Below are 26,682 nucleotides of genomic sequence, written 5' to 3'. Positions count from 1 at the left end.
CATTACTAGCGTCCTAGTCATCTATTCTCTAGTAGCCCAGTCCTCGACTCCAACACATGTCGTCCCGTCATACGTAACCCACACAAATCACACATAAACGTGTAAATTTAGTTGATAATATGAGAGATCAAAATCGCAAACCCACCTGAGCATGCATATGTCATACGCCCCGATGTAAATAGCGCAACCCATATGCCCATAAGGAAATTGACTTGCCAGGCGTGAAGTGGCTTGCCACGTCAAAACCAACGACTAGCTCCTTCGTAGGTCCTAGGACTGACGTGTAGTGCACTCGCGTATTCTGGCGAAGCTCCAACGTTACTCAATTTGTTATGCTGTAGTAGTTTAATAACCCACTGACCTGACACACGAACATGGGCATAGGAGTCCTTCTCCACGATGTACCGCCCACGCCTCGTCGTCGAGGTCGCCGCTTGCATGAGTCACGATTGAGGTCAACTTGGGCACAAGCGTGTAGGAAGAACACCGAGCGCAGCGCTGCCCTTCGTAGGGCATCAAATTGCACGGCCATGGTGGCCGGGTAATAGTAAGGGGTGACCCAGAGGTCGGGTACAACACTCTTAAAAATGGTCTGTTAGTCAGCTGTGAACTTTCACTGCGACCATTTTCATTAAACATGCTTGTGGCTATCCCAACAATAAAACGTGCTCAGGAACAAACGTCATACGCACCAGATCCGGAGATGGTCTGTACGCTAACGGCGCGCCCTTTTACAACAGTACCAGCGTCATTTGAGATCATTCATGAACGAACTGCGCCAGGCCTTGACCCGGCGGTGAAGTCCCCGGTAAACCCGCGATAAGAGATATTTATGATCGAGGTTAGGGTAAGATCATTTACAAATCTGAGCGGCGTAGGCGCGGTGATTGAGTTCAGAGTATGGCAGAGGTAAAGAGGACGCACATTTGATGACAGGGAGGACTGAGGCTTGTTGTTGTCACACATATCCATATTATACGCCACACTCAGTCTGACAATCGGTCAGCGAACAGTATCAATTTGTCGCAGCTGATACGCGCCTGTCGGATGGAGCGAGGAATCATCCTATTGCCAACTTAGTTCTGGACCATGAAAGGTTTTGAATGCCGTGCGCAGTGACGCAATCGTGACGGGTGCCACTTGCCTGCTGATATACTCCTGTGTACCATGTTGGTTAGCCGAGAACCTTAGCGATGCTGCATTCTGCGACAGGAGTAACAGATGCTGCGACCTGCCCTCACTGAGGTCACAGTGAGTTTGAATGGGTAGGGCAACGTCTAGCAACATGCACGAACATCACGCAATCGATGGACTGCTAAATCAGGTTGTGGTAACCAAAATATTGTCTTAGATCTAGATCATATCTTGACATGTCGCTAGATTCATGATGTGGATGGGCCAAAGCCTAAAGGGCTGATAGTATTTTGAGTTCTACTTTTCGAATGCAGTCAGAGACGTGCCAGCGGAAGGCCACTGAACTTATCGTTATCGATGCCGCTACAGGGCAGCTACTCTCCGAGTGCACGAACCGCCAGCTCAAATCCTTTAAATCGACCATTCCGTTGTTTGCTGGCGTTGCTGTGATCGTCCATCTGGATTCCGGGCATGTGAAAAAGACGGCTAATGATTCAGCGGCTCTTCATGACGATGATCAGAAACCGGACAAATACATATGTAAAGAAAGATAAATCCAGAAGATACCTAGACAAAAAAGTCCGACATAAACCAGGCCCAGCCGAGTGATGCAAACGTACATCTCTCGTTGTCAAAGTATACGTGTGTGAGAAAATTCTATTACAAACCAAATTACAAGCAGTACAACCCAGAACAGATCGAGCGTCCTATAGATGGCGGAGAGGTGACCGAGGTATCACTAAGTGTCACGGTGTGGGAAAGGATGGATGGATGGGACGCAATAGATGGAAGACCAAGTAATATAAAATAGCGGGATGTGGGACATGCTAATAATGCAGAGGCCAGCAAAAGAAAAATGTTGATGAGGAGCGACATAATATCGGCACGTAGAGGGGGCACCATCATGCAGTAGCCATCTTAGAAGCCACAGTGCGTTCGCTCTCTAGCTTTGCCTTGTTGCGCTCGAAGGCTTGCTGCCGGCAATCCTCCAGGTTGTTGCAATTATGATGTTCAGGCAAGCGATGCTGAAAGGGGTGCGATGAGTGAATTGCACACGACGTAATGGGCGATTTACTAACTGCGCCACAGAAGTCTGCCCTGCAATGTGGGCATTGGCCAACTATGCGAAGAGCTGCAGAATTGCAAGGAGTCTCAGACTGGAATTGACAACGCTTCTTGGCAGGCATGGTGGTGGCAAGTGAGTGAGAACCTGTAAACGATTGACTATGAGCTCGAGATCAGATCAACAAGGGGGAGACATACTGTGAAGAGCGGAGGGAAGGATGCTCGAATACGCAACGATGGTGGTGGCAGGAGGGGAAGGGGAGGTGGAGGTGTGTCGATCTTATAAGGCGCACAGCTTCGACGACGCGTCAGCCATGTAACTGCTAAGCCTCCCAAAATAGCCGCCAGCACGTGGCATGGAGGGGCAAAAGGTATACTGCGGGAGTCCGAATCGGCGACTTTACTCTAGCGACCCGGATCATAACAAAAAAAAAGGAGCTTGCACCGCGGTGGTAGCAAGAGAGTGAAGGAACCCCTTGAAGTGTTCTAGTACCCGGCCAGCATCAGACAGTTTCAACAAACCGTGGCAAGCCATAGTTAGTAACTAGAACACTCGGAAATCACGGGCTTGAGATCAAACTGCCAAATCGAAAACATTCGCTCTCTGAAGGCATGGCACTCTACACTATGGCTGATGGGTACCGCCGGTCGTCACTGATTTTTATCGTCATTGAACAATTGACAGTTGATGTCAAGCACAGTCGATGATGTAATGTTCATCATGATTCCTTGGAGATTATTAAGTACTGAGTTTTCAAGTTCTCTAGGTCTCGGAGCTCAGCGCTCAGCGATCGATGCCTCAGAAACGGTGATACTACTGGTAGTAGCCGGTGTCAAGAACATCTTAACGCAGTAGACACCCTGCGAACCAAACGCGAATCCTGGGCTCATATTGCCAGTCGAGAATGAAAAATACTAACATTCACTTCTGAGATGCATGCAGGCTCGTTGTAATGCAAGGAATATGTTCACAAGAAACAACCACCGAGAATCAATCGAATTCGGCTGTCACTGGAATTTGGCCACCGGCCGGACAGTTTGTGAAAATTGATCGAGCTAAGGCCGCCGTCACGGTAGAGCCCGTGATACCGGTCAAGAAATGCCATGGCATGAGACATGGCACTGCATATTTTTTGTTGAGTAGATCTATAGTGGCCGCCTCGGGATTGTGTCAGGATGACTCCAGCTGTTTAGGCTTTTTTTTTAGACGAGCGATGCGTATATATTGGTTGCGCTATAGCGGAGTTTTGGGAAACACCGGTCCGAATGCGTTTATGCACTCCCATTGTCTGCGGGGTGTGTGGGACTCTAGAGCTACCTGGGGGCCTCGGTCGCAGAGGGCTGTTTAGACTTTTGAAGGGAATCTAAATCTGTCACCCTCTGTAAAGTTCGAAGTGGTCGAGTGACCACTGCACGACTTGGTGGCGTGACAAAAAGTAATTCGGATACCGGGAGTCGAACCCGGGGCCGCTGTGTGAAAGACAGCAATGTTAACCGTTACACCATATCCGATGTGTCATAAACTTTCGACATTGCACTCATGAGCTGGTATCGTAACGGATGTGGGACCGTCATCAACTATGAGAGGATTCAGAGGAACAACTTTCATCTAATCGATTTCATAAGGGTCTGTCTAGGGGAGACTTATCTACCCCTTCTCTCTGTCGACACACGATGACCGATCAACCCACAAAACAAAAACTATGGGGCGGGAGGTTTACAGGCACAACGGATCCTCTGTACGCATATGACTCTCGATGAATCACTGATATTCTGATGGTCTCGAAGGATGCATGCGTTTAATCAGTCCCTTAAGTATGATCAAAGGATGCATGCTGCCGATATTCGTGGGTCCATTGCGCATGCAAAAGCTCTTCGACGCGTTGGTCTTCTTACCGAGGAAGAAGAAGTCAAAATGACTCAAGGTTTAGATGCTGTCGGTCGAGAATGGGCAACCGGTCAAGTACATACTTCGTTCACGAGGCACTCAATCCGTCGTTTCATTTGATAACCTTGCCTCACAGTTTCAGCCTGCCGCTGATGATGAGGACATTCATACTGCAAACGAACGCAGATTAAGCGAGCTAATCGGCTCACTCGGCGGAAAACTTCATACTGGACGGTCTCGCAATGATCAAGTGGCGACTGACATGCGCCTTTGGCTTCTCGGTGAAGTGGATGATATCGAATCCAGTCTTAAAGGTCTCTTGCGCATCATAGTAGAGCGTGCAGACAAGGAGAGAGATATTCTCCTCCCGGGATATACCCATCTCCAAGTAGGTGCATACTTCTCATACAAGGGGGCCGCTCATGGTGAGGCAGCGAGGACAACCCATTCGGTGGTCGCACTTCCTGTTGTCGCACGCTTTTTCGTTCCGCAACGATCTTGAGCGACTTCAACAACTCATCCCCCGTATTTCTGTTCTGCCGCTGGGAAGCGGTGCCCTAGCTGGCAATCCATTCTCAATTGATCGCGAATTTCTTGCCAAAGAACTGGGGTTCACTTCACTTGCCGAAAACAGCATGTGGGGGGGTCGGTGATCGCGACTTCATTGTCGAATTTTTGATGTGGTCAAGCCTTACCATGACTCACATGAGCCGTCTGGCTGAGGATTTGATCATATATTCCACTGCCGAGTTTGGCTTTGTCACTCTCAGCGATGCATACAGGTATGGTTTTGTCCGGACGGCAGTCTGAGGCGTAATCATACCTTGCCTTTAGCACCGGCTCGAGTATGATGCCCCAGAAGAAGAACCCAGACTCTCTTGAATTATTGCGAGGAAAATCTGGGCGCATCTTTGGCAATGTACGTCATGTGGTATTGTGGTGCTATTGATCTTCACGAGCGCAATCCCTTTCCTAGATGGCAGGATTCATGATGACGCTGAAGGGTTTGCCGTCGACATACAATAAAGATCTTCAAGAAGACAAAGAACCACTATTTGACACTGTTGACAACATCTCTGCATCGCTCAAGATCGCAGAGGGTGTCATAGCGACTATGGAGGTCTGTCTGATTTCATTTCTATGGCACTCACTGACGTGGTGGTCAAATAGGTTCATGGCGAAAGGATGCAACAAGCACTGACTATGGATGTCCTCGCTACCGATCTTGCTGATTATCTCGTCCGGAAAGGGGTTCGTATTCTTATCGGCTCACAGTTATTACTTATTGACGACTGAGTAGGTGCCCTTCCGTGAGACGCATCACGTCTCTGGCCGTGCCGTTGCTTTGGCCGAGGCTAGAAAATGCCAGTTGAATGGATTGTCTGTTGAGGACTACAAGGGTTTACACGAAAAGTTCTCCGACGATGTGGTCGAGGTCTTTGACTTCGAAGCCAGCGTTGAGAGAAGGACATCTATTGGTGGACCAAGTCGCAAGACGCTGGACAGGCAGATCGCGGTCTTGCGAGCAGCGCTTGGCTAAAAATAATACCGATACTACTACAAAAGCTGTTTGGTCACCAATGCCAATCGCTGTGACGTCAATCAATCAATATTTTGTACATGAGAGCCCTTACAACTTGAACTCATAGCCCTGGGACGACAACAGTTGAATCTGTGTCTGGGAGAGCGCCGAGGATCACTAGTACAGCCCTAGTGCTATTCTATCTATCTATCTGTACACTTAATGGATGTCAATTGAGGTTTGACGCTAGCGCAAACCGTGCTCGACCTCCGGACTAACTTGAATTCCTTCCCTCACGGTCGATTGTGCACAGCGTTGTCGAGAGTGATAACACTGTCTATGTGCAGAGACGACGATAATACAGTCTTTCCTGAGTTGCTACTGCAACCACAATACATTGTCGTAGAGCCAACCGAAGGGAGCCCTTGTCCGTATATAATTTGGAATATGCTATTCACTGGTGTAAATTATGACAGTACCGTAGATTGACACAGAAAGTAAATGCGAAGATACTTTACAGTCATCATACTAAGTGCAATCATGCTCTCGTAGATTGACCTGGTGGTGTGAACAGGCTTCAAATTGGAACGTGTAAACACTCACAGCATACTGCATTCTTGCCAATCTTGCGTCGCAAACGATGCTCGACTCATTTCCGATGTTTTGACGGGCTAGGGGTGTCCGATTCGAGCTGGCTATTGCGATTGATTCGAAATTCATCCGACGTGCGCTTTCTGGATGTGCCAATGTGACACAGCAGTGTTGGGCCTCGGATAAGGGACGGGTGGTAAGGGTGGTGCAGGAAGGGAAGTAGAGGAAGCAGGTTGGGCTAATGGGCGAGGATTAGGAACAGGCTTCGCATGTGGGGTAACGGCAAGCTCTTCCGTGAGAAGCGTAGTTGGTGGAGTTGACGGTGCTCTGGTCGGCATTTCAGAGGTAGACGCGGGTGCCGAAGCTTCCATTGTTGAGTGTTGGAAATCAGGATCGATGGCTGATAGCCCTTTATTGGGCTGCGCGTTGACGGGTTCAAACTACAGACCGGGAATGAGAGAGAACTACAAGGGCTGTCATAAAATCGAACCTGAAGCAAGGCAATATCAGCTTGTCGGGTAGGTGGATTGAGAATTATTAGGAAAATGCATACCTTTGCAAGTTTTTGTCCTTTGGATAAAATATCAAGGCAAGACCGCAGACCCCCCAAACACACTCCATTTAAATCCAGCCAGGAGATGACATGATTATTCCAAAAAGCCTGAAATATATGTTTGAGCGTGTCATCCCATAGACGGGCTGGTCGCGAGTCTAGGTGGTGGCAAGTGTGGTAATCTTTACAACATGTATGAGCTGTCGTACGTGCCGCTACTTATCGTTGATTGAGAATATCAACACAACATACTCGGCGGCATGGTGCTCAAGCGCTTTAGTACATCGTCGATTTGACCTTTGTCACGTGCACACTTTATCCTGTAGGACTTCTCGTAGGGTTATCAAGCTCACGGTCGCTTCCTATCATAATTGGGTTCAGGGATACGATAGGAAATTGACGCTCCTGGAACTCATGGACCGCGGTACCGTGGACAAAATCATCGAGCCGATGGAATTATATTCATCAATGCAAAGGAAATTTCTGCTGTTCGGGCACAGATTCTTTTATTTTTTTAGACAAGCGATGTATATTTGTAGCAACTGACAAAATCTAGTCCTACGAATATGCGCTATAGCGGGATACTTAGGGTCCCGGTCCGAGGAGAAAATGAGTTTACGCACTCCCGTTTAACGGGGTGTGTGGGGCTCTTACTACCTGGTTGCCTCGTTCAAAGAGGGCCTGGGTGGCTTAATACCCACTAAAAACCTCAAGGGCGATTGCCCAGTTTTTTGGTAGGGGGTCATGTGATGTGATTATGTCGTGCCATGTAGATGTTATTAGTTTTAGGAATGATGGTGTGCGATTTATTTTTCTCGCTGTAAGTCTGTCTAGTTGTAACCGTTTGCTTATTATTGATGACCATCTCTTTGTTATTGATTGTTTGGTGAGTGTTGTTCCGTTTACTGTAGAGATACGCACCTAAGTTCGTCACACCGTCACACGCCTAGCGAATCGAACCTATTTTGTGTGACGGTCACACCAATTTGAGGCCGTCGAACCTAAACTGTGACATATGGTAAAAACATGAAAAAAAGGTCTAGTGCAGCCAAAAATCCTTGTACTGAGTGTTTGCAACGCGTCTGCGCTTTCCACGGCCCCCAGCCTCAACCTCCTTAGACCCATTCACTGTAGATTCAAGCTCCGTGTCATCCACTGGCAGTACCACTTGCTCATAGCTCTCCGACTCGTTGTCTACCAGCAGATTACCTGATTCATCAGCGCTATAGCCATGAGGGACAGTTGATTCACCCAATGCAATATGCTGCAGAACAACATCCATGGAAACATTGCTCAGGCATGCCGAGGATCCACACTGACAAGACTTTACAACAACATACAGGGAAGCTGTTGTGTTGCCAGACAGACAGACAGACATAAAGTTAGAAACGAAGCTTGTAAAGTGAGCATTTCCTGGTTGAGCGTAAGGATCAGCATGCTTATACTTACAAAGGAATGTGTTTGCCTAACGGTCATCAAACCTAAGCGCAGCCTGTCACATGTCACATCCCCCCTGTGAACCTTCGAACCTAATGTTCATTTGGTCACACCTCAATAGGGCCGAACCTAAGTGCATATCTCTACAGTATTGTCTTGTCACATCTCATGGTCCAGATGAGATATGCTGATTCCGCTATCAAGATTTTTAAAAGTCTGGAGGCGCCTTTGTGTGGTTTTGGTTTCTGTGGTTTTCGGGTTCGTTGTTTTGTCTGTGTGGGTTTATATTTGCACTTCCGCAGCCCAGGATTACGCCTATATTTATTCTGGGCCAAGCTCCGAAATTCTCTGGCCATATGTCTTTTGCTAGAGACCAAATTAATGAGCTACTATTGCTTGGGCATTCGGTCAATATGTGTTCCATGGATTCGTCGTCTGCATTGCAGTTGGCGCATCTTGCTCGATGTTCGTACGTTGGTATGTTTGTCCAGTAGTCTCCGATTTTGTATGCGCCATGTAACACTTTGAATAGGAACTGTCTTATCTTCCTTGGTATGTCTCTATGTCTACTGTTTGTCCATATGGTGGAGTCCGTTTCTAGTTGTCCTGTTAGTTCTTGGAGTGCGTATCTTGTTACATCTAGGTTGTTTGTGGTCTTTCTTCGTGGGGTTATGTTTATCTTTTGTCTGATGCCTTTATAGGCGAGTGCTTGTGTTATTGCTGATAAGTTTGCTCCTTGTAGGTTAAATTTGTCGGGGATGCTTAGATCGAGTTCGTCTGGGGTTGGTTTACTTGCCCCTTCTTTTGTTAAGGTATCGGCTTGCTCGTTCCCTTGGTGGCCATTATGCCCTTTTATATCCATTGAAATGATGTTTGTGCGGATCGTTTTCGCAGTTGGTATGCTGTTGCTCTGATGATCTCGCTATTTGCTACTTCAATCCATCCCGTTGTAGAGACTCGCGTTTCTGCAGGCTCATATGGGCTCATATTACAAATTCTGATGACTGGCCTTTACTGCACAACTTGCACCATCATCCACTATGACTTCCACCATCATGCGCACCACTTCCCGCAAAACGCGCCATAGGCGCAACACTTTCCCGCACAATGCGCAGTATTCCCGCGTGCGCGCCTTGTGCGCTTTCTCGCGTTTAAGCGCACTATGTCGCACAGCATCCAGGAGCATCCATCCATCGTCCAACCAGTCCCTCGGTATGTCCCTTTTCGTTATCTGACCATATTTAGCATATTACACTTCCCATTTCATTATGCACCCTTACTTTACATCACCTTACCTCATTTACATACTTAGAGCGCTCCCTATTCGGCTCCGAGCCCTGGGAGAGCGCTTAGGTAGAACTTACATACTCTCATGTTCGTTTTACACCCAACTAATTCCACCTTACCTTCCTACCACTCAGTATCTATCACCAGTTAGCTCCATGCAATGCATGTGTCCATCATTGTTTTGAGGCCCTAGCATCAGTCTATAGCTAGTGGCACTATCAGTATCTGTCTAGATCCGCGCTTTCCCTCTTATCAGTCTCAGTATATATCTTTTACACCTGTGCACTGCTTGCACTACCTTCCCGCGCTCCGCGCACTTTCGCACTTCGCTTTCCCGCGCGCGCTTTCTCGCGCTTTCACCGCCATTCACCAGGATTGTTCAGCATCATTCCGTGGATCCTTGCTTTCCTTGCTTCCCCTTTAGGGTCGAACGTTCTTGCATTCTGCGAGTATAGCAGCTAGGCAGAGCCAAGACTCACTTATACTGGCTGAGCACTTTTCTTATATGTGCCTGCCAGGTTGTGATACCCACACCGTGTCCTCCCAGTATGGGAGATGTTTGGTTAGTCCTTCTATCGTGTATCTGGAGTCTGTAACAAAGGTTATAGGTATGTAGAGTTCTACTTTTTGTAAGGCTACTAGTATCGCTGATAATTCTGCTATTTGATTTGAATGTTTCCATCCAGGGATTCTAAACGCGAGGTTTTTAGGGTGGTTTTCTTCGAACCATATACCACATCCACTCTGTGCATTATCTTTTCCATTATTTGTGCATGATCCGTCCGTGAAGATTGTTATATTATTTGTAGGAGGTTGAGTCCCCTTGTTGGTGCCTGTAGGCGATGTGCTGGGGTTAGTGATGTGTATTTTGGGTCTGTGAAGATCCTGAAACAGTTTGCTAGACTGGAGTGGGTTGTTACTGTTGGGTCGAAAAGGATTTCTCCGTTTTGGTTCTTGTGTGCCTGTTGGTTTTTTTTCTTTTCTTCGGTGAGTCAGTGATAGGTTGTCTTTCTTTGGCTTCGTTTTTGTGTTAAATTTGGGGGCTATTTTGTATAGGATTTCATTTGCATATTGTGTGCATGCGTGTGGGTTGGAACACCCTTTGTTTCTGTCTCTTTGGCATGCTTTGCAAGGGCATGTATTTCTTGGGAAGTGTTGATCGAGTTCACTTATTTGCGTCAGTCGTTTCCTTAATTTTATTAGTTGTTTGATGTTTTTTGATTTGTTGTATGTGTTTTTGGGGGCTCCTAGGTGGCACCACAATGGTAGGTTCTTTTTTAGTTCTTTTGATATTTTGATTGGCGTGAAACTTATATTGAATTGCTTTGCAGTTTTTAGTATCATTTGTGCTTCTCGGGGTAGTGAGGTGAATCTTGGGCCTTTCGTTGGGGGGATCCAGGATGTGAGGAATGGATTTGTTTTATTGTATTCTGTGTTTTCTGATCTGATTGTGTTCAGTAGTAGGTCCATAATGGATGCCCATGCCGGCCTCAATTCAGATAGGTTCAGGTACGTTTTTACCCAAGTTACTTCAATTGCTTCGTTCCTTGATTTGATATCTAGTAATCCGATACCTCCTTCTCCTCTTGGATGGTGGAGTTGTTCTAAGTTGATGGGGGGAGTGCGTGCGTTGTCCCAGATAAAGTTGCGTATAATTTTTGTTAGTGCCGTTTCTATATTCTTTGGCATTCCTTAGGCTTTAGTCATGAGCTGGGTCATGCCGCCTGCAATCATTTGTACTATGAGTTTCTTACCATCTAGTGTTGGGTGACTGTTTCCCCATTTCTTTAGTGCTAGTCTGATTTTGTTCAGTATCGGTTCCCATGGAGTTGAAGCTTCAGTTTTGTTACTGATCCAGGCACCCAGAGATCTGACGGGGTGGCCATCTGGGGCTATCTTAATTTTATTGTTTAATGGTGGTTCACAGGGGTTAGTTTGTCGTGTTTGGAGTACTCAATCATGGTGCGTTTTTTGATCCGATGGGGATTATTTCAGTTTTTTCAAGATTGAACTTAGCTCCTGACACCCGGCACCATTTTGATAGGATCTCTTCCAGGTCATGGTATTTGTCTGATTCATTTAAGAAAATTGTTGTGTCATCGGCATATAGGTTCACTATGACTTTGTCAGTAAGTCCTGGTATGTTGTACCCTTTTAATTTTTCTGTATTTCTCAGGGTGCATGCTAATGGTTCAATGGCAAGGTTGAAAAGGAGGCACGAGAGGGGGTTGCCCTGTTGCACACCTCTTGTGACTTGGAAGGGGGCGCTGAGCACTCCGTTTATGGCCACCTTGGTATGTGCATTTTTATATAGTGCTTTAACTGTTCTTATGAATGTTTGCGGGATCTGGAAGGTTTCAAGGGTCATGATCAGGTAGTCATGTTTTATTCTGTCGTACACCTTTTCTTGATCAAGCGCGACTAGGACACCGTTTTCCTCTGTAATATCTGCGTATTCGATCATGAGCTTTGCTAGGCGGATAGGATCAAAGATGGAGCGTTGAGGTATGAATCCGCTTTGGTCGGCGTGTATCAGTGGGTGTATTTCTCTCGCAAGTTGCATGGCTAACACTTTTTTTAGGATATTGTAGTCTGTGTCTAGCAGTGTTATAGGTTGGTAGTTTTCTATTTCAGAATGTTCTTTTTTCTTATATATTGGGCACATCTAGCCTAGGGCGAAACCTGTTTTCTCATCAACTCCGTGTTCTTGTATGTCGTTTATTACTAAAGTAAGTGTTTTGATTATATTAAAGCTGGGTAGCTCTTGTTTTTGGTCACTTATATGTTTTTCATGTAGGTTTTTTCCAGATTTCGTACGGGATTCCATCAATACCAGCTGCGCTGCCTGATTTTGAGGCGTACAGGGCTTCTTGTATATGGTGTTCTTGCAGGGGGTTGTGTAACGGTGAGTCTTCGTTTTTAAACTTTTGTGATTGCGGGATTTGGTTCATTGTGTGTTGTATTTCGGTAGTTCTTTTCTTCTGCTTCTTCTGACATAGCGTCTTTTTGTAGGTTTTCATGATATTTTCTTGCGATTTCTGCCATCTTGTCAGACCGGGAGGCGAAGCCATTTTGGTTAGGTTTCTTAGTTTGTATATTATGTCTCTGGGTTTCTTACTGCTGTTAATCTTTGACCAGTATTTGCTAATCGTCTCACCTTTCGTTGCCCAGTCGACTTGTGAGTGTAGTTGTTTCTTTTTATATCTTTTGTTTTCTAAGTGGTTGATCTCGCTTTCTATCCAGGCTTTTTGTCGCCTTGTGGTTTCATTTGTGTCTAGGTTGTTGTTCTCTACTGTTTTCCGTAAGTCGTCTTCTAGTTGTCTTGTTCTTGTTCTTATTTTATTCAGGTGTTCTTTCACTGTTACTTTCGCGAGTTGTTGGATTTGGGATTTAAATTCTTCCCATTCTCTTTGTGGGTTTTCCGAGTCTGTTCTCGGTTGTTGTTGTTGTTGTTGAGTGATTCTATTTGTATGGTTTTACCGGCTTTACTAATTTTTTCAATTAGTTTTACCATCGTTTATTCAGGCTCATGGGCCAGGACCATCGGCCTTTGCCTATGAAAGATGTTTCTGCTGGGGCGTATCTTACGAGGACATCCTATGGTCTGTTGGGACTGCTGATGTGCAGGAGTCCCATTCATATATATGTTGTTCGTGGGCTGGTGACATATAGATGCGATCTAGGCGTGAGTGTGTGTTTGTGTTACTGTAATAGGTAAAAGAGTCTTGCTGATGGGTTATTGATTCTCCAGGAGTCTTGTATATTCAGTTTAAACCTCATGTCTTCTGAGGGCGTCAAGGGCTTGATCATTCTCAAGGTGGGCTGGTGCTCGATCTAGTGCGTCTTCCGTTATACAGTGGCTCAAAAAACCGTCCGTATGTTTTGGCATTTTCACTATCTATAATATGTGTGAGAATGAACAAATTCCTCAAGGACATACTTATACCACATTGTAGTATGGCTTCAGGGCTTTTATTTGAGCCCTACACCGTGGGAATCGGCGGAGATATGGTGGAGATATAAGGCTTATAAAATGATGACTCATGTGGACAGTTTTTTGAGTGTATATTAAAACTATATAAATCATTATTTATGACACCATAAAAATCATGCCACTATTATATAAATTATAAGTGGTGTCATTATGTTATTTTATGACTATATCTAACTATATAAACCAGAATATCTCATGTATCATAGTCATAATCACCATGAAAGCCATCTCCTCTGCTCAAAGAGATAATATCCTCTCTCTGTCTTATGCTGGCCTCTCTGCTCGCCAAATTTCCTCTAGAACTGGAATATGCAAGTCCACTGTGGCCAAGTTCATCAAAGAAAGCCACCCAGACAAGGAAAACTCTTGTGGAGGACGTCCATCCAAGCTTACCTCTACTGACAAAAGGGCTATTATCCAACATATCACTACAGGAAAGGCTGATAATGCTGTCCAAGCCACCCATTATATCAATTCCACCATCACTACCCCTGTCTCTTCACAAACTGTGAGGAATGTTCTCAAGGCAGCTCATCTCAAGGCAGTAACAAAGAAGAAAAAGCCTCTTCTCTCCATCAAACATAGGCAGAGAAGACTAGCCTTTGCCTTAGCTCATCAACACTGGACTGTAGAGGACTGGAAGCATGTTATATGGTCAGATGAGACCAAAATCAATAGGATTGGGTCAGATGGGAAGGTGTATGTATGGAAAAAGAAGGGAGATGGCCTAACAGACAGAGAGGTTAATGGGACTGTCAAGTTTGGAGGAGGTTCTTTAATGGTATGGGGCTGTATGGGATGGAATGGTGTGGGAATGCTTGCTGAGGTTGAGGGGAAGATGAATGCTGAGCAGTATGTGGACATTTTAAATGACCACTTGCTGCCTAGCTTGGCAGAATCAGGGATTGATGAAGACGATATCATTTTCCAACAGGATAATGATCCCAAGTACACATCCAGAAGAGCTAGGGAATGGTTTGAAGAACATAACATCAATGTTCTTGACTGGCCAGCACAGTCTCCTGATGTCAATGTCATTGAACATCTCTGGGGAACACTCAAGAAAAAGCTTCAAGCCTATGAAAACCCCCCTAAAGGAGTATGGGAGCTTTGGGAGAGAGTAGCAGTGGAATGGGGGAAGATCACAGCTGAGGATTGCCAGAAATTAATTGAGAGTATGCCTAGAAGGATAGAGGCAGTAATTAAAGCCAAGGGAGGTCATACAAAATACTAGAATACCTGGTTATTACTGTAAAATACTTGAGTCAAAAAACTGTCCGCATGAGTCACCATTTTGTGAGCCTTGTATCTCCACCATATCTCCACCGATTCCCACGGTGTAGGGCTCAAATGAAAGCCCTGAAGCCATACTACAATGTGGTATAAGCATGTTTTTGAGGCATTTGTTTGTTCTCACACAATATTATAGATAGTGAAAAATGCCAAAACATACGGACGGTTTTTTGAGCCACTGTATTAAAGTCCCCCATGACGAAGTCTGGATTAGGGAGTCGTTTTTCTTGCCATGTGTCGGCGATCTTATTCCAGAATTCTGCGTGTTGTGTGTGATTGTTGGGGGCGTATATGTTGGCGATAGTTAGGTCTTTTTTCATTGTGCCATTTATTTTGATGACTAGCACTCTTCCAGGGGTGATTTCAGTTATGGTTAGTTCATTTGGGTTGACTATTTCTTTATTGATAATTATTGCGACTCCAGCCGAGTTGCCAGGCTGGTGAGGGTCCCTTGAGTTCACGACTTTCAGTCTTCGTGTGTAGAGTGTATCTATTTGTGTTTCGTGCTCAGGTAACAGGTGCGCCTCTTGTACGCATAAAATGCCTATTTTCTTTTCTCTCATGATATGTTGTATTGTTGTCCATTTAGATATGTTGCTGTTCCCTAGTTGTGGTGATGCTCGCCCTCTCATGTTTAGTGTGGCGAGGAGGATATTAGCTCTTGTTTTCTTTCTCTTATTGGTGCGGAGTGTTTCTTCTCTTGTTTTGTGGTGTCTAATATTGTGATTAGGTTGCGCATGGATGTGCGACACCGGGTGGGGCGTATGATTGTTTCCACTTCCGAACTCTTGTGTAGCGTCCTCGAGGGGTGGCCTAGTGGTATGAGGCTCGCCCTCTCTGCTTCTCGGGAGGTGTGAGCCAGGGCCAGAGATGTTACCGGGTTGGGGTGTGTTTGCAAAAGTTGAGGGGGGGGGGTGGTCGAGGTACCAGTGTCTTCCGGAACGACCATCGGGAAGTGGGGGTTGTCATATCCCGGACAACCACGGTGGGTACATGCTCGTGCTTTCGGAGGTAGGTGTCCCGTCACCATTCTCGTCTTGCGGTGGCTTCAGCTTCTCAGCACGGCTAACCCTTGACCCTAAATAGGTCTCCGCTGTTGGCAATTGCCGTTGAGGCTACCATAACTTTCCTGTCCTGCTGGGCAGTCAGTGTATGTGGGTTATGGGTTAGAAGGGTCCAAAATGCGCCTCGGCAGACTGTTGGGATTCTTTTATAACCTATGGTCAGGAGTTAGGTTATTATTGATCTCCTTTTCATTTGTTTCTGGGTTTATGCGGAGTGGGGGTGATATTCAAGGTTCGTAGTTACATGGGGGGTGTGTTCTACAAACTATGTGGGTAGGTAGATATGTCTGATGGGTGCGGAATCTTATATGCGGCGGGTGTTATGTATTCGAGCTGGTATAGATTGTCATTTAAGAAAAGGTCTTCCTTCCACGTCCTCTTCCCCTCTGATTGTTGGCTGTGGTTTTGGTGTTGTTGTGTTTTGGGCCGTTCCAGAGTGGTGTCTCTGGGAAGGGGCATAAGCCGCGAGGGTGAGCAATTGAGTGGCATAATGAGCATGTGGAGAAACCGATAGCCGTGCCGGTTCCTTCAAGTTCAGACGGGTATGCGAGAGAATAGAGGTAGACTTGGAGTTTGGTCCAAACCGCTGGGTTGCTGGTTGGGCTAGCGGCAAAGATGTTGTAGCGGGGAAGGGGGATTCCTCCGCTAACTTTGTAGTCTAGGTGTTGACCCAGAGGGTTTTGATGAATTCCCGGGTGGCGTACTCTTTTTCTTCGTGGGGGATGTCACTCTCAGCAAGGATTTCTCCTATGTCCCAGCAGGTTACTTCGTCAGACCAGGTGTTGAAGACCGCGTTTTTGACAGTCTTGATATCAGTGGTTGAGAAGCCGGTGTAGGCAGAAAAGAAGGAGAGGGGGGGTGTTAACACTGAATTGGTGAGCCGCAAAGGTTACGTCTGGTGAGGACCATATGCGTTGGGAGGTGATGATATTCTTCGTCTCTTCCAAGAGGTTATATGCTAAGAAACTGAGGGGGTGCTCGTCGTCTTCTTTTATGGTAGTTTCTGGGCATGGGGGGGATACCTTCACTTCTGGTTGTCACTATGTACGAAGTTTTGCTATGTCTGTGATTGCTTTGCGGAGACGTTCCATGAAAATTGGGCCCTTTAACCGATGGGTTCTTCCTGTCGTGGTCGAAAACTCTGATGAGGAGTTTGGGTGGGGGACCTTTAACCCATGCCGTGATGACTTTGGGGGATTGGAAGTCAAAGAGTTGTGCCGCGTGGGATAAGTGAATTTGCGGGAAGCCTCCCAGTGGGATGGGGGTGAAGTGCAGAATAGCTGTGAGGGAGTTTGAGCTGCTAAGTTTGACGATAGAGCGGTTCATCTCCGCTACAGCAAGGTGAGCTCTGAGCAGGTCCTCTTCGGAGTGTGTGACGGGTTTGGATGGGGTGGAGGTAGTGGTTAGAAAGGGGGGGAGAAGGGGTGCGGTGATGTTTAGTCCTCAGACATCGCAGTGTCCCTCATTATCCTTGGGGGCATGGATGGATTTGGAAGAGGTCTTCGAAGGTATCCTCAACAATGGGGTTGATGCTTCTGCTGCAACCGGGGGGGAGCAGAAGTGGGGGTTGTTGGTTTCCTGGTGCGCTAGTGTCTTTTGCCGGGGATGTGGGGTGGGTCTTGGGTTGGGGGAGGGGGGTTGGTGGTAAGGACAGTGATTCCATTGAGTCCCCTTCATCGGTCAAAACATTTGGGGGGAAATATTGTGAGCCGGAGCGGTATGGTCTGGGAAGCGGCTGGTGGATTCCCATCAGGGATGGGCGTGCATTGGTGTTGGCTACTTTGACAGAGGATTGGTCTTTCATATCGCTGATGAGAGGGTTGGGGATTTTTTTTTCGCGGTTGGGTGCTTTTATATGGGGCTGGTGGTGTTTTTCGTGGGTATTGGAATTTCGAGATGGTGCCATTGTTATGGGGCCGTGCAGTGACAGCGAGGTGTTGTTTCTGTATGTGTATGGGCCGTGCTCTAGGGGCTATCATGTTTCCTGTGGGAGTGAGTTTATTTTGGTTGTCAGTTTAAGGGATCTATTATGTGCGGTAAAGGTTAGAGCGAGTTGTTTTACGTCGATGACACATTTCCTTATTCTTATTTTGGCTCGAGGTGGGGGATTTGACGTGTGTGTTGGTTCTCCGATGATGAGGTGTGGTATATTAAGTCTTGGCGATGGGTGGGTAGTTTTCGAAACATGTTGTTATCAGTCAAACGTGTCAGAGGGTGTTGTCGTTACTTAGGGTAGTTAATGTAGTGAGTTTTCTTTTCTTTTATGCAGAATGGTGGTTGGGGTGTTTGGTTTTATGACTCGGTGTTCGGTGTTGTGTTACGTGTATGTCTATTGTCCTGTTTGTTTCTGTTCTCGTTGGTTTGACTTGTGTCTGGGGTGGTTTTCAGCTAGTTTATTAGGTGGATTTCGTGGGGGAGGTTGTGGGTATTTGGTATCTGGTATCTAGTGTCTAGTGTCTGGTATCTTGGTATCTGGTGGGGTGGGGAGGCCAGTCTAGTGGACTGTTGGGCGCTGTGAGCCTCAACCTTTGCCGCTAAAAAGCGTGGGAATAACTGACCATGGTTGTGGTACAAGTTCAAGGGCCCCCCTCGGGCACAGATTCTGACTGTCGATTCAGTTCCGGCTGAGCCTTGGTGAGATGCGTCTACAAGGTGTGGTTTTACCGTGTTGGAGGGCCGGCTGGACTATAGCATGCACTGCATTCCAGAGTGCCCTCGCATTCAAAGGTACAATTTGACCTTCATATCACATGTTGGACTATGGCTTTGATGTTGACCTGACCTATAGTTGCGTAGCAGACTCTATCATAATGCACACTGCCTTGCCTTGTTCTCACATTGCAAATGTTCTAAACATCAATCATTAAGTTCTCTCAGACTTCCCTTCCATGTATTACTACCTTTCAACTTTCATCAAATTGAGAGTCAGGTTGTCTCCCTCAAAATGCCTTGCGAACTTCAACCGTGAAATGACAATATGGTATGTTTGTTGCTTGGTACAAGCTTGGGTTGAGTTTGGATGGCATCATGTATGTACTTCAGGGACACAGAGTGCAGCGTGCTCGAGTTAGGAAGAAACCTTGGCGCTAAAAGCATCTGACAGGGCAAAGGTATAGGTACATTGGGCTGCTATTGTGGTATGATTGACATTCCTATTTCTACACAAGGGTATAACTGGTATACAGGATACTTGGGCCATCAAGCTGTCCGTTGAATTATCTTCTGCTCTTACCTAGAATTGGGGGTAAACATAGTATACAAGCAGGTTGAGCTCATGTGTGCACTTCCAGTGGTGCGACAGAGGAGAAACCACCCGGAATAATTAAATGGATGCTCGCATACAGTGCGGCATACACACCAAGAATGGAGCACGTTACCTGAAGTAACCTGGTCCTGTATTGGCATCGACCTCATAATACACCAGCCTCTTCAAGACATCTGACATCATCGGTCGCTGTTTCGGGTCTTCATTCATGAGCTCTCGAGCTATTTCGAATAGCACGTTGCGATCCCTGGATGACCTACAAAGGGAACACAGCTCCTCCAATGTCTTTCCACAGGACCACAAGTCTGCGTGGATTGCACTATAGAGGCCTTGACCAGCCGCAACTTCAGGCGCAAGATATCCGGTGGTGCCAACGACGCCGTGGAACATGTGTTCAGTGCCTTTGACGTGTACAGATCTGTTGAAGTCGATGATAGACAGGCGGCCACCGTCAGCAGGAAGGAGGATATTTGGAGGCTTCAGATCCAGGTGCACCACGCCATGCTGAATGCATGAAGTCAACAGCTTCGAACAGCTGCTTGGCAACAGGCCATAGGTGTGCATTGGGGTTGTATAGGCTTGTAAGGTGGCTGCCAGCCATAGGCATTGATATGATGTTACCCCCCTTGCACCGGCCAGATTTGGACTGGCGAGATGGTGTAGTTTGACGGAGATTCAATTCCTGTGAGGTATCGCAAGATCTCGATCTCCTTTTGCCCCTCTTTCACGAATTTGAGATATCCTTGTTGAGAATCATCCTCGATATTTGACACCAAGGCTAGGAACGGATGCTGTAAGATGTATTGTCAATGTTATTATATTATAAATTGCGGTGGTACACACCCCAAACAAAATGAATGAGATGTTGTAATCCATCTCTTTCAAAATACACTGAATGTCATCAGCATCAAAGATGCCGAGATCATCCTGAGCACCACTGGATTTCACGATGTTCCTTGGGGACTGAGGCCAGTGTCGTTCTAGGTGTTTTGTTGCGCTGAGCCTGTGACGTGAGAGAAATCACCTTGAGAGCGGCATTCTTGATGTTGCCAAGGCATTTCTCGTTCTTTGGGTCAAGTTTGCCTGCTAGATTGTCGAGCTCTTCCGCGAGGTTGTACATCTCACGAAGGAATGCGACTTCCTCTTCGGCCTTTCCAAGGTCAAAATCTTTCTGGGCAATGAATACCTGGCCTATGCATAAGAAATGAAAAGCAACGACAGACAAAGTGACAGACCTTTCTATCCTCACCAGGCTGGGCAATGATATATCTTTCAACAGTCAAACTTGCACGGAGATAAATTGCCACAACGAAGAGTTTATCTGTGCTTGACATGAAGTATTGTCCTACGCGCACAAGAGCGATGCCTTGAACTAGCATGCGGTATCAATCAGACTTGTTCTTCTGTGAAACCACTTCACAGATCATGAAAGGGCACAGAAACGAAGTAGACGAAACCATGCAATCGTTGGTTGGGCAGAACTTGCACCAGGAGTTGGGATTATCCAGAGTGTTCAGGAAGATGGGAAATCCCCAAGGCATCTGCCTGAAAAATCCATGATGGTCAGTTGGACTGTAACGAGTTGATCCCACTTACTCCTTGTATTTAAAATGTTCACTACGACGGGAAAAGAAGGGTGGTGATATGAAATGCACAGTGAAATTGCTAGCCTTCTGGGAGGAAGGAGTCGCTCTCAAGAAGAGCGGAGTCTCGGTGATAAGACCGGAGGACGCTGAAGAAGGCTGCGAATTCTCGGGTATCCTTCACATCGACGGAGTCATCCTCATCGGGCGTGAACAAAATGGGCCTAAATACATTATCAAAAAGTGCCTGGTAACTGGAAGCATTTTCCAGGTTTCTCGTCGCATCCAGGAGGGGGATCGATCTACTGGATGCGATCGGAGTGGTTGACGGGTTTGAGCTCAATAACAGCCTTGAAGGGGGGTCCGCATGAGACAGCGGGTTGATGTTTGGTACAGCGTATGTACACGCTCGATCTAGTTGATCCTCTATCTCAGCGATTGAATCTGGTTGTTCTTGGCTATTAATCAGCCAGGTACCACCGTCCAAGTTATATTCAATGTCTTGCGTGACCCATGACTGCAGCTTTGATACGGTGACCTGCAAGTGATGAAAAGGTCTTCGTCTGCCTTATGCACATTCTCGATGGCTGCATCTTCATTGTCTGAAGAAGAGGATGAGAATGTCAGTTGTCAACAGATACAGCAGCAGCGTACCTTCAAGTTGCAGAGGCTTGATCACCAAGTAGACATGATCGTTTCTTAGTTCTGATCCCAGTGCTTTCAAAGATTTATTCGGTGACACTTCTGTCCAATTATGCTCGTCCAGACATTGTTGGATGACATGTGGTATCGTCCAAGTCGTCGGGAATTATTACAGGGTTCTCGAGTTTGTAGAACTTGCATCACTGATACGAGATCCTCTCCAGGAGCTGTTTAGCGTCGTAATCGTTTGACTTGAGGTGGTTGAAGATCAGTCACGACTCTGCTGTTTGCAGGTACTGACTCAATGTAGTGAAGTTTGCTCCCCAGTACCGCAAAGAAATTGACCTTGGCTGACTTGTCCCTACGTGCTGTTAGTTGAATGCATAGACCCATCGAGTGCAAGTAGTGCGAACATTTGCAGATTCCAGCAACAATAAAAATATGTGCGTGGTGGGTAGTGCTAGTGAAAGACAAGGGAGCTTCAAGTTGAAGCGAGACTCAGACTCCAGCTGTGTAGATTAGGATTGTGCTGTAGAACTCTTAATATCAATGTCAATACTGCCACAGGCTCAGCTTCACTGGCAGTGCTAAATTTTCAAGTCCACACCCTGCATCAATGATCAGGTATCTTGATCTGACCAGTACCGTGAATGAGGGTCAATTTCGCACCCTCAAAAACATAGTACGCCATACCCTAATTCCTTGAACCTTATCCGATTTGTTAGCGGTTGCGAAAGTACACAAGTAAGTCGTGTTCTTCTGCAACTAGCAACTGAGCTTCCTTATGACTCATTACACTAGTCTCATCCCCATTGACAATGGTGCATGCCAATCCGTCCAGATGGATCTCCTATCCGCAGTTGTGGCCATGATTTAGCTTGAATGATGCAGCAGAAAAGTGATCGATAGTCGCCAGCTATGTATGTGGGTTGCAGACTTTTGATTCAATGTTTTTGATCGATCTTCTTCCACAGTCACATTGTACTCTTCTCTACTTTGATTCTTGTATGGTGCCTGCCACCTGGTCCATTGGCGCTTCAGCGCTCAGTGGCAGGTATGATACTCTTTGGTAGTGATGTGCATGGCCCGGCTTTGGGCTGTGAGCCAGCCAAAGCCGGCCCCCATTGAGCCAGGCCTAGCCAGGCCAAAGTCACGGCTTGCGTAGGGCTTTGGCCTGGCCCATGATTTTGCGAAGCCTAAGCCGCCGGCCCAGGCCGGGGCTTTTAGGGTAGTATTATGTACATTATGTACTGCCTCGGACTCACGTTTCCAGTGCCAGATTCTATTTTTACCTTCGTCTTCTGCTTCGCCCCACCATCGCTACATGTCAGAATTGACCGATTAAAGGACTTGACATCCTTCGGACGAGTGGATCACCATGTTCCTGTTGATATACAAGTGAGTTGCCATGTTTCTTTTGACATTACTCGCTCTAATGTCAGAATAGGTCCTTTGATTTACTACTACGCTATTCGTTTGGAGGTTTGATGGTCCGTCAAGACTCTAACTTATATTTCTCGCTAATACTTTTGACATTACTTGCTCTGATGTCAGAATAGGTCCTTTGATTTACTACTATGCTATTCGTTCGGAGGTTTGATGGTCCATCGAGACTCTAACTTATATTTCTCGCTAATATGTCATTGTACGTGCCTCCTCACCCCCCTACCTACTACCTTCATATGATCAGCACAGACACTGCAGCCTCCACCAATGGTGACGAGCCTCGTGCGGCACACCCCATACGTCGGACAAAACCAACAGCTGCCCTTCTTGAGCACTCGGAGAGGGCAGCGCTACCATCACAAACGAAGGCCATCAACGAATTCCGCGCTGCAGAAGCTGCAAGGTCTACTAACGAAATTCCACAGACTGCTACCCCAGGTCCATCACTAGAGCCTTCTGTGCCCCAGCCAGTCCAGCCCACCACATCTACATCTAGCAACAAATGCCCCTACGTCGAAGAAATCTCGGATGATGACATTCAACGAGCACGAAAATGCACGCACAAACCCAAAACGTAAGTTTATTTGCCCATTCATGATGTGATCTAACTTAATACTTGACCATCAGCAAAGAAAGCTCGCAAGGCGGCTGCAAGAACAGACTCGGACCCAGTGGGTGAGGATGGTATCCTCATCGACATCGACGTTCAGTCGATTGCGGACACAGGGTCAACGCAGTGAGCTCCGAACCGCTGACATTGAAGAATTTTTTGGCGCCACATTTGATCACACTGGGTCTAATGGCAAAGTCAAGAAGCACCGCAAGTGCAAGATTTGCCAGTAAGTCTGCTCACATTTTCTACACTCACCCACTGATCAGCTGATAGGAAAAAATGTGTACTCGTCAATGAAACAACTACACTCCGTCGACATGCAGAGGCTAACTTTGCGGTGAGTAACTATGTGCTCTACCTGAACTTTGTATTGATACATTACATAGGGCAAGTATCGTACATGGGCAAAAAAAAACTTGTTCGAGTCGATGCTACCTGGTGATGTCAAGGCTCGCAAGGAAAAGGCCGAACATGACCAGCAAATAATCACCTCCCATCTGACTGAACGAAAGATTGCCGAACGAGTCGTCCTGTACTCGGATAGCTTGTTCAAGCAGGCTGCCATTGAATGGCTTGTCGCCACTGACCAGGTATGTCTCCCATCATCTAGTAGTTACATTATTATTTGACACGTGTTATATAGCCTATTCAAGCATTCGAGCATCCAAAATTCAAGGAAATGATTGATGTTGCAGCCCGAGCAACCAATGGCGTCAAGATCCCGGGCAGGAAGGCGACTCGAGCCGAGATCATGAGGATGTTCAAGAATCATCTTACGAAACTTAAGGAGAAGCTGAATAGTGACGCCGTTAGCGGCGCGATAAATACAACCTGCGATGCCTGGCAGGCTGAGAATGTCAATGCTTACTTTGCCGTTACAGGCCATTGGATTGAAGCAAAGACTGATACTCATTGGGAGTGTGAAAGTGTGCCTACTTGGTTTTACTGCAAGTCAACAACTCGCACAATGGCAAGCGGCTCGGTGGTACTCTCTTCAAGGTTCTGGACCGTCTGGGTATTGTACATAAGGTATGTTATCACAACTGAACGATTCGTGGTTTAATTGAATCTTTTTAGCTTAGGCCATGTTACCTGTGACAATGCAGCTAACAACGGTACCATGCTCGAAGAATTTGCACTATTATATGAAGTCCGATGTAACAAGGAATTCCCATGGCGAGCTCGCAGAATCAAGTAAGTCCGATTTTATTTGGTTGCTAGCAAACCCTTACATTATGACTGTAGCTGCTTAGCGCATGTCATCAATCTCAGCACGCAACTCCTCATCAGCATGTACAGCAAGGCTCCTCACTATGACCCGCATAATCCTCACGCTTTGGAGCCTGACGTGTCAATTCAAGGTGACTGTGATGAGATCGGTCTTATTCGCTCAATATGCGTGAAGGAACGCTCGTCAGCCAAACGAAAGGAACTTTACAAGAGTGTTCAAGCCAAGGCTGGTGTCTCAAACCCCACGCAGCTCCTTCTTGATATGAAAGTCCAGTTGGTCTTCAACATATGTAATGATCAATCGCGCAGAAGGTAGTAAGGAGGTGAGTCTAATATTCACAAAGTATTGCCCTATTTGATCTTGGGCCCTAGCATGTCGACGTTTATGTTTATGAGATGGGCGTGCAAGAACGCAATCTGGCAAAACGGGCCAAAATCAACTACCTCCGTTTGACCTCGACTGAATGGGCGCATGCCAGTAAATTTGCTGATCTACTCTCAGTATGTTCTGTTTCGTTTTCACAAAGTTCCCTCTAATTTGTTTCTTCAGTACGCAGATGTAGCTCAACAGGCTTTCTCATCAGACAAAGGGACCACACTTCATTTGGCTATTCCCACCCTTGAGACCCTTCATCGAGCGTGGTCGAATCGTGCAGACCGACCTAAGTATGCCAGTTTTTCTCCCGCACTCCATGCTGCCGCACAAAAGATCAACCAGTACTATGAAAAGACAACTGACTCACCAGCATACATCATGGCTATGTGTATGTCTTGTTCTGTTCATGCGGTGCTGCACATTGCTAACATATTTGTACAGTACTTGATCTGATGGGTAAGATGGCGTACTTTAAGAAACACTGGCCGGAAAACCTGCAAGAGGAGGTCCTTGCTTGTGCAGAACTAGAGGTGCGTTCAATAATGTTGCCGTTCAACTTACATTGTTGATCTGGGACTTAGTTTAAGACTCGCTATGTCGCAATGGGCAAATCAGCGACGGCCGTACAACTACCCATCAAGAAAGGCAAAGTTCATGGCCTCAAGAAACTCATTCGTGAGACCGAGAGTTCAGATGAAGACGAAGACCTTGGTTTGGGCACATTGGCAGCCAATGTTGATCCTGCCAGGCCTTGGTACGCTGATTTCAGACTTTATATTGACACTGTCGAGGCAAAACTGCCATCCGGAACAAGTACGGTCAAATGGTGGGGGGTACGTATATACTATTACATTCTAGTTCATCCATCGTTACTGATGTACTTCGTGGTAGTTGAACGCACACAGATACGGACCAGTGTGGTCCTCCATCGCTCAGGACTATCTATCCATCATGGCAACATCCATTTCGAGCGAACGCGCCTTCTCACAGGGGGGTATCACTATCAGTAAGCATCGTAATCGCCTCAAATGCGATATTGTCGAGGCGCTGCAATGTGTTAAGTGTGCCATTCGTCATGACCTCCTTTTCCGTCCACCTGATCCATCATCATCCACCGAACTTGAAGTCGACGAATTCGATGTTGAACCGGATGCTAATGACAGCATGATGAGTGAGGGTGATGACGAAGATGGTTGGGATGTCTTGCTGCTGGAGGATGACGAGGATGACATAGATATCGTTTGACTTTTGTTTTATCTACCTATTAATCATTGATGTCATTTGCCTACTCATTTTCATACTCAGGCCGCAGCTCAGGCCAGGCCGGGCCAGGGCCAAGCCGTTCTCGAGGGCTTTGGCCCGGCTCTCGATTTCTGAAAGCCCTGGCCGTCTGAAGCCGGGCCAAAGCCGGGGCTTTCGAGCCAAGCCGGGCCGGAACATCACTACCGGAGTCTTTGGACGTGTCTTCCATTCCTATTTAGAACAGCCATCTTGCACATGGATGCCCCTTGGATTGTTCATCATTGAATTCAGGAGATTTTCTAGGATAATGCAGTTATTCACCCGGAATGGTTTTCACATGATGCAACGCCGTATTTTCGCGATGAATAGCCTTCGGTTTCCCAAACTTTCGAGAAGCCCAGTACCCTCCAGTTTCTGGTTTGATCGATGAGACACATATATATGTACGCTCTCACTT

At 46.6% G+C, this 26,682-nt stretch overlaps 8 protein-coding genes and 1 non-coding gene across 9 annotated transcripts; 2 read left to right on the top strand and 7 right to left on the bottom strand.

The window, feature by feature from the left end:
• Positions 1–88: 88 nt before the first annotated feature.
• On the bottom strand, positions 89–650 carry DFJ58DRAFT_9779 (uncharacterized protein). The gene is made up of 2 exons (XM_041395661.1): positions 362–650; positions 89–310 (listed from the first exon to the last, which is right to left on the bottom strand). Exons 1-2 carry the CDS (start codon positions 530–532, stop codon positions 161–163), a joined length of 321 nt encoding a protein of 106 aa, XP_041251349.1. The 5' UTR covers positions 533–650; the 3' UTR covers positions 89–160.
• Positions 651–2,036: 1,386 nt separating this feature from the next.
• DFJ58DRAFT_649174 (uncharacterized protein) lies at positions 2,037–2,321 on the bottom strand (the record flags this gene model as incomplete). Its single annotated transcript, XM_041381515.1, has 2 exons — positions 2,037–2,159; positions 2,214–2,321. 2 exons carry the CDS (start codon positions 2,319–2,321, stop codon positions 2,037–2,039), a joined length of 231 nt encoding a protein of 76 aa, XP_041251348.1.
• A 1,318-nt stretch (positions 2,322–3,639) lies between these two features.
• DFJ58DRAFT_t6 lies at positions 3,640–3,711 on the bottom strand. The gene has a single exon. It is a non-coding gene; the product is annotated as a tRNA-Glu (tRNA).
• A 90-nt stretch (positions 3,712–3,801) lies between these two features.
• DFJ58DRAFT_902832 (putative argininosuccinate lyase) lies at positions 3,802–5,884 on the top strand. Its single transcript, XM_041394838.1, has 9 exons — positions 3,802–3,938; positions 3,988–4,162; positions 4,224–4,475; positions 4,522–4,736; positions 4,777–4,869; positions 4,922–5,006; positions 5,064–5,207; positions 5,258–5,338; positions 5,388–5,884. The coding sequence occupies exons 1-9, from the start codon at positions 3,874–3,876 to the stop codon at positions 5,625–5,627; spliced, it is 1,350 nt and encodes a 449-aa protein (XP_041251347.1). The 5' UTR covers positions 3,802–3,873; the 3' UTR covers positions 5,628–5,884.
• A 1,430-nt stretch (positions 5,885–7,314) lies between these two features.
• DFJ58DRAFT_902831 (uncharacterized protein) lies at positions 7,315–10,615 on the bottom strand (the record flags this gene model as incomplete). Its single annotated transcript, XM_041394837.1, has 7 exons — positions 7,315–7,618; positions 8,338–8,416; positions 8,485–8,556; positions 8,581–9,039; positions 9,597–9,600; positions 10,012–10,221; positions 10,577–10,615. The coding sequence occupies 7 exons, from the start codon at positions 10,613–10,615 to the stop codon at positions 7,444–7,446; spliced, it is 1,038 nt and encodes a 345-aa protein (XP_041251346.1). The 3' UTR covers positions 7,315–7,443.
• A 4,304-nt stretch (positions 10,616–14,919) lies between these two features.
• On the bottom strand, positions 14,920–15,561 carry DFJ58DRAFT_645327 (uncharacterized protein; the record flags this gene model as incomplete). The annotated part of the gene is made up of 1 exon (XM_041381422.1): positions 14,920–15,561. A coding segment is annotated over one exon (642 nt), but the record flags the coding sequence as incomplete, so codon positions are not given.
• A 1,732-nt stretch (positions 15,562–17,293) lies between these two features.
• Positions 17,294–17,734, bottom strand: DFJ58DRAFT_720634 (uncharacterized protein; the record flags this gene model as incomplete). Its single annotated transcript, XM_041384728.1, has 1 exon — positions 17,294–17,734. The coding sequence occupies one exon, from the start codon at positions 17,732–17,734 to the stop codon at positions 17,294–17,296; it is 441 nt and encodes a 146-aa protein (XP_041251344.1).
• A 1,467-nt stretch (positions 17,735–19,201) lies between these two features.
• Positions 19,202–20,472, bottom strand: DFJ58DRAFT_835558 (kinase-like domain-containing protein; the record flags this gene model as incomplete). Its single annotated transcript, XM_041392251.1, has 6 exons — positions 19,202–19,314; positions 19,354–19,628; positions 19,715–19,884; positions 19,937–20,056; positions 20,118–20,279; positions 20,329–20,472. 6 exons carry the CDS (start codon positions 20,470–20,472, stop codon positions 19,202–19,204), a joined length of 984 nt encoding a protein of 327 aa, XP_041251343.1.
• A 3,191-nt stretch (positions 20,473–23,663) lies between these two features.
• DFJ58DRAFT_644237 (uncharacterized protein) lies at positions 23,664–24,176 on the top strand (the record flags this gene model as incomplete). Its single annotated transcript, XM_041381395.1, has 3 exons — positions 23,664–23,714; positions 23,764–23,967; positions 24,021–24,176. Coding segments are annotated over 3 exons (411 nt in total), but the record flags the coding sequence as incomplete, so codon positions are not given.
• Positions 24,177–26,682: the final 2,506 nt, after the last annotated feature.

This window comes from Suillus subalutaceus (genome assembly GCF_016647625.1).
Source record: "Suillus subalutaceus strain FC151 chromosome Unknown DFJ58scaffold_1, whole genome shotgun sequence".
Lineage (NCBI taxonomy): Eukaryota > Fungi > Basidiomycota > Agaricomycetes > Boletales > Suillaceae > Suillus > Suillus subalutaceus.
The sequence above is the reverse complement of the archived record's forward strand: the minus strand, read 5'-3'. Positions and strand labels throughout refer to the sequence as shown.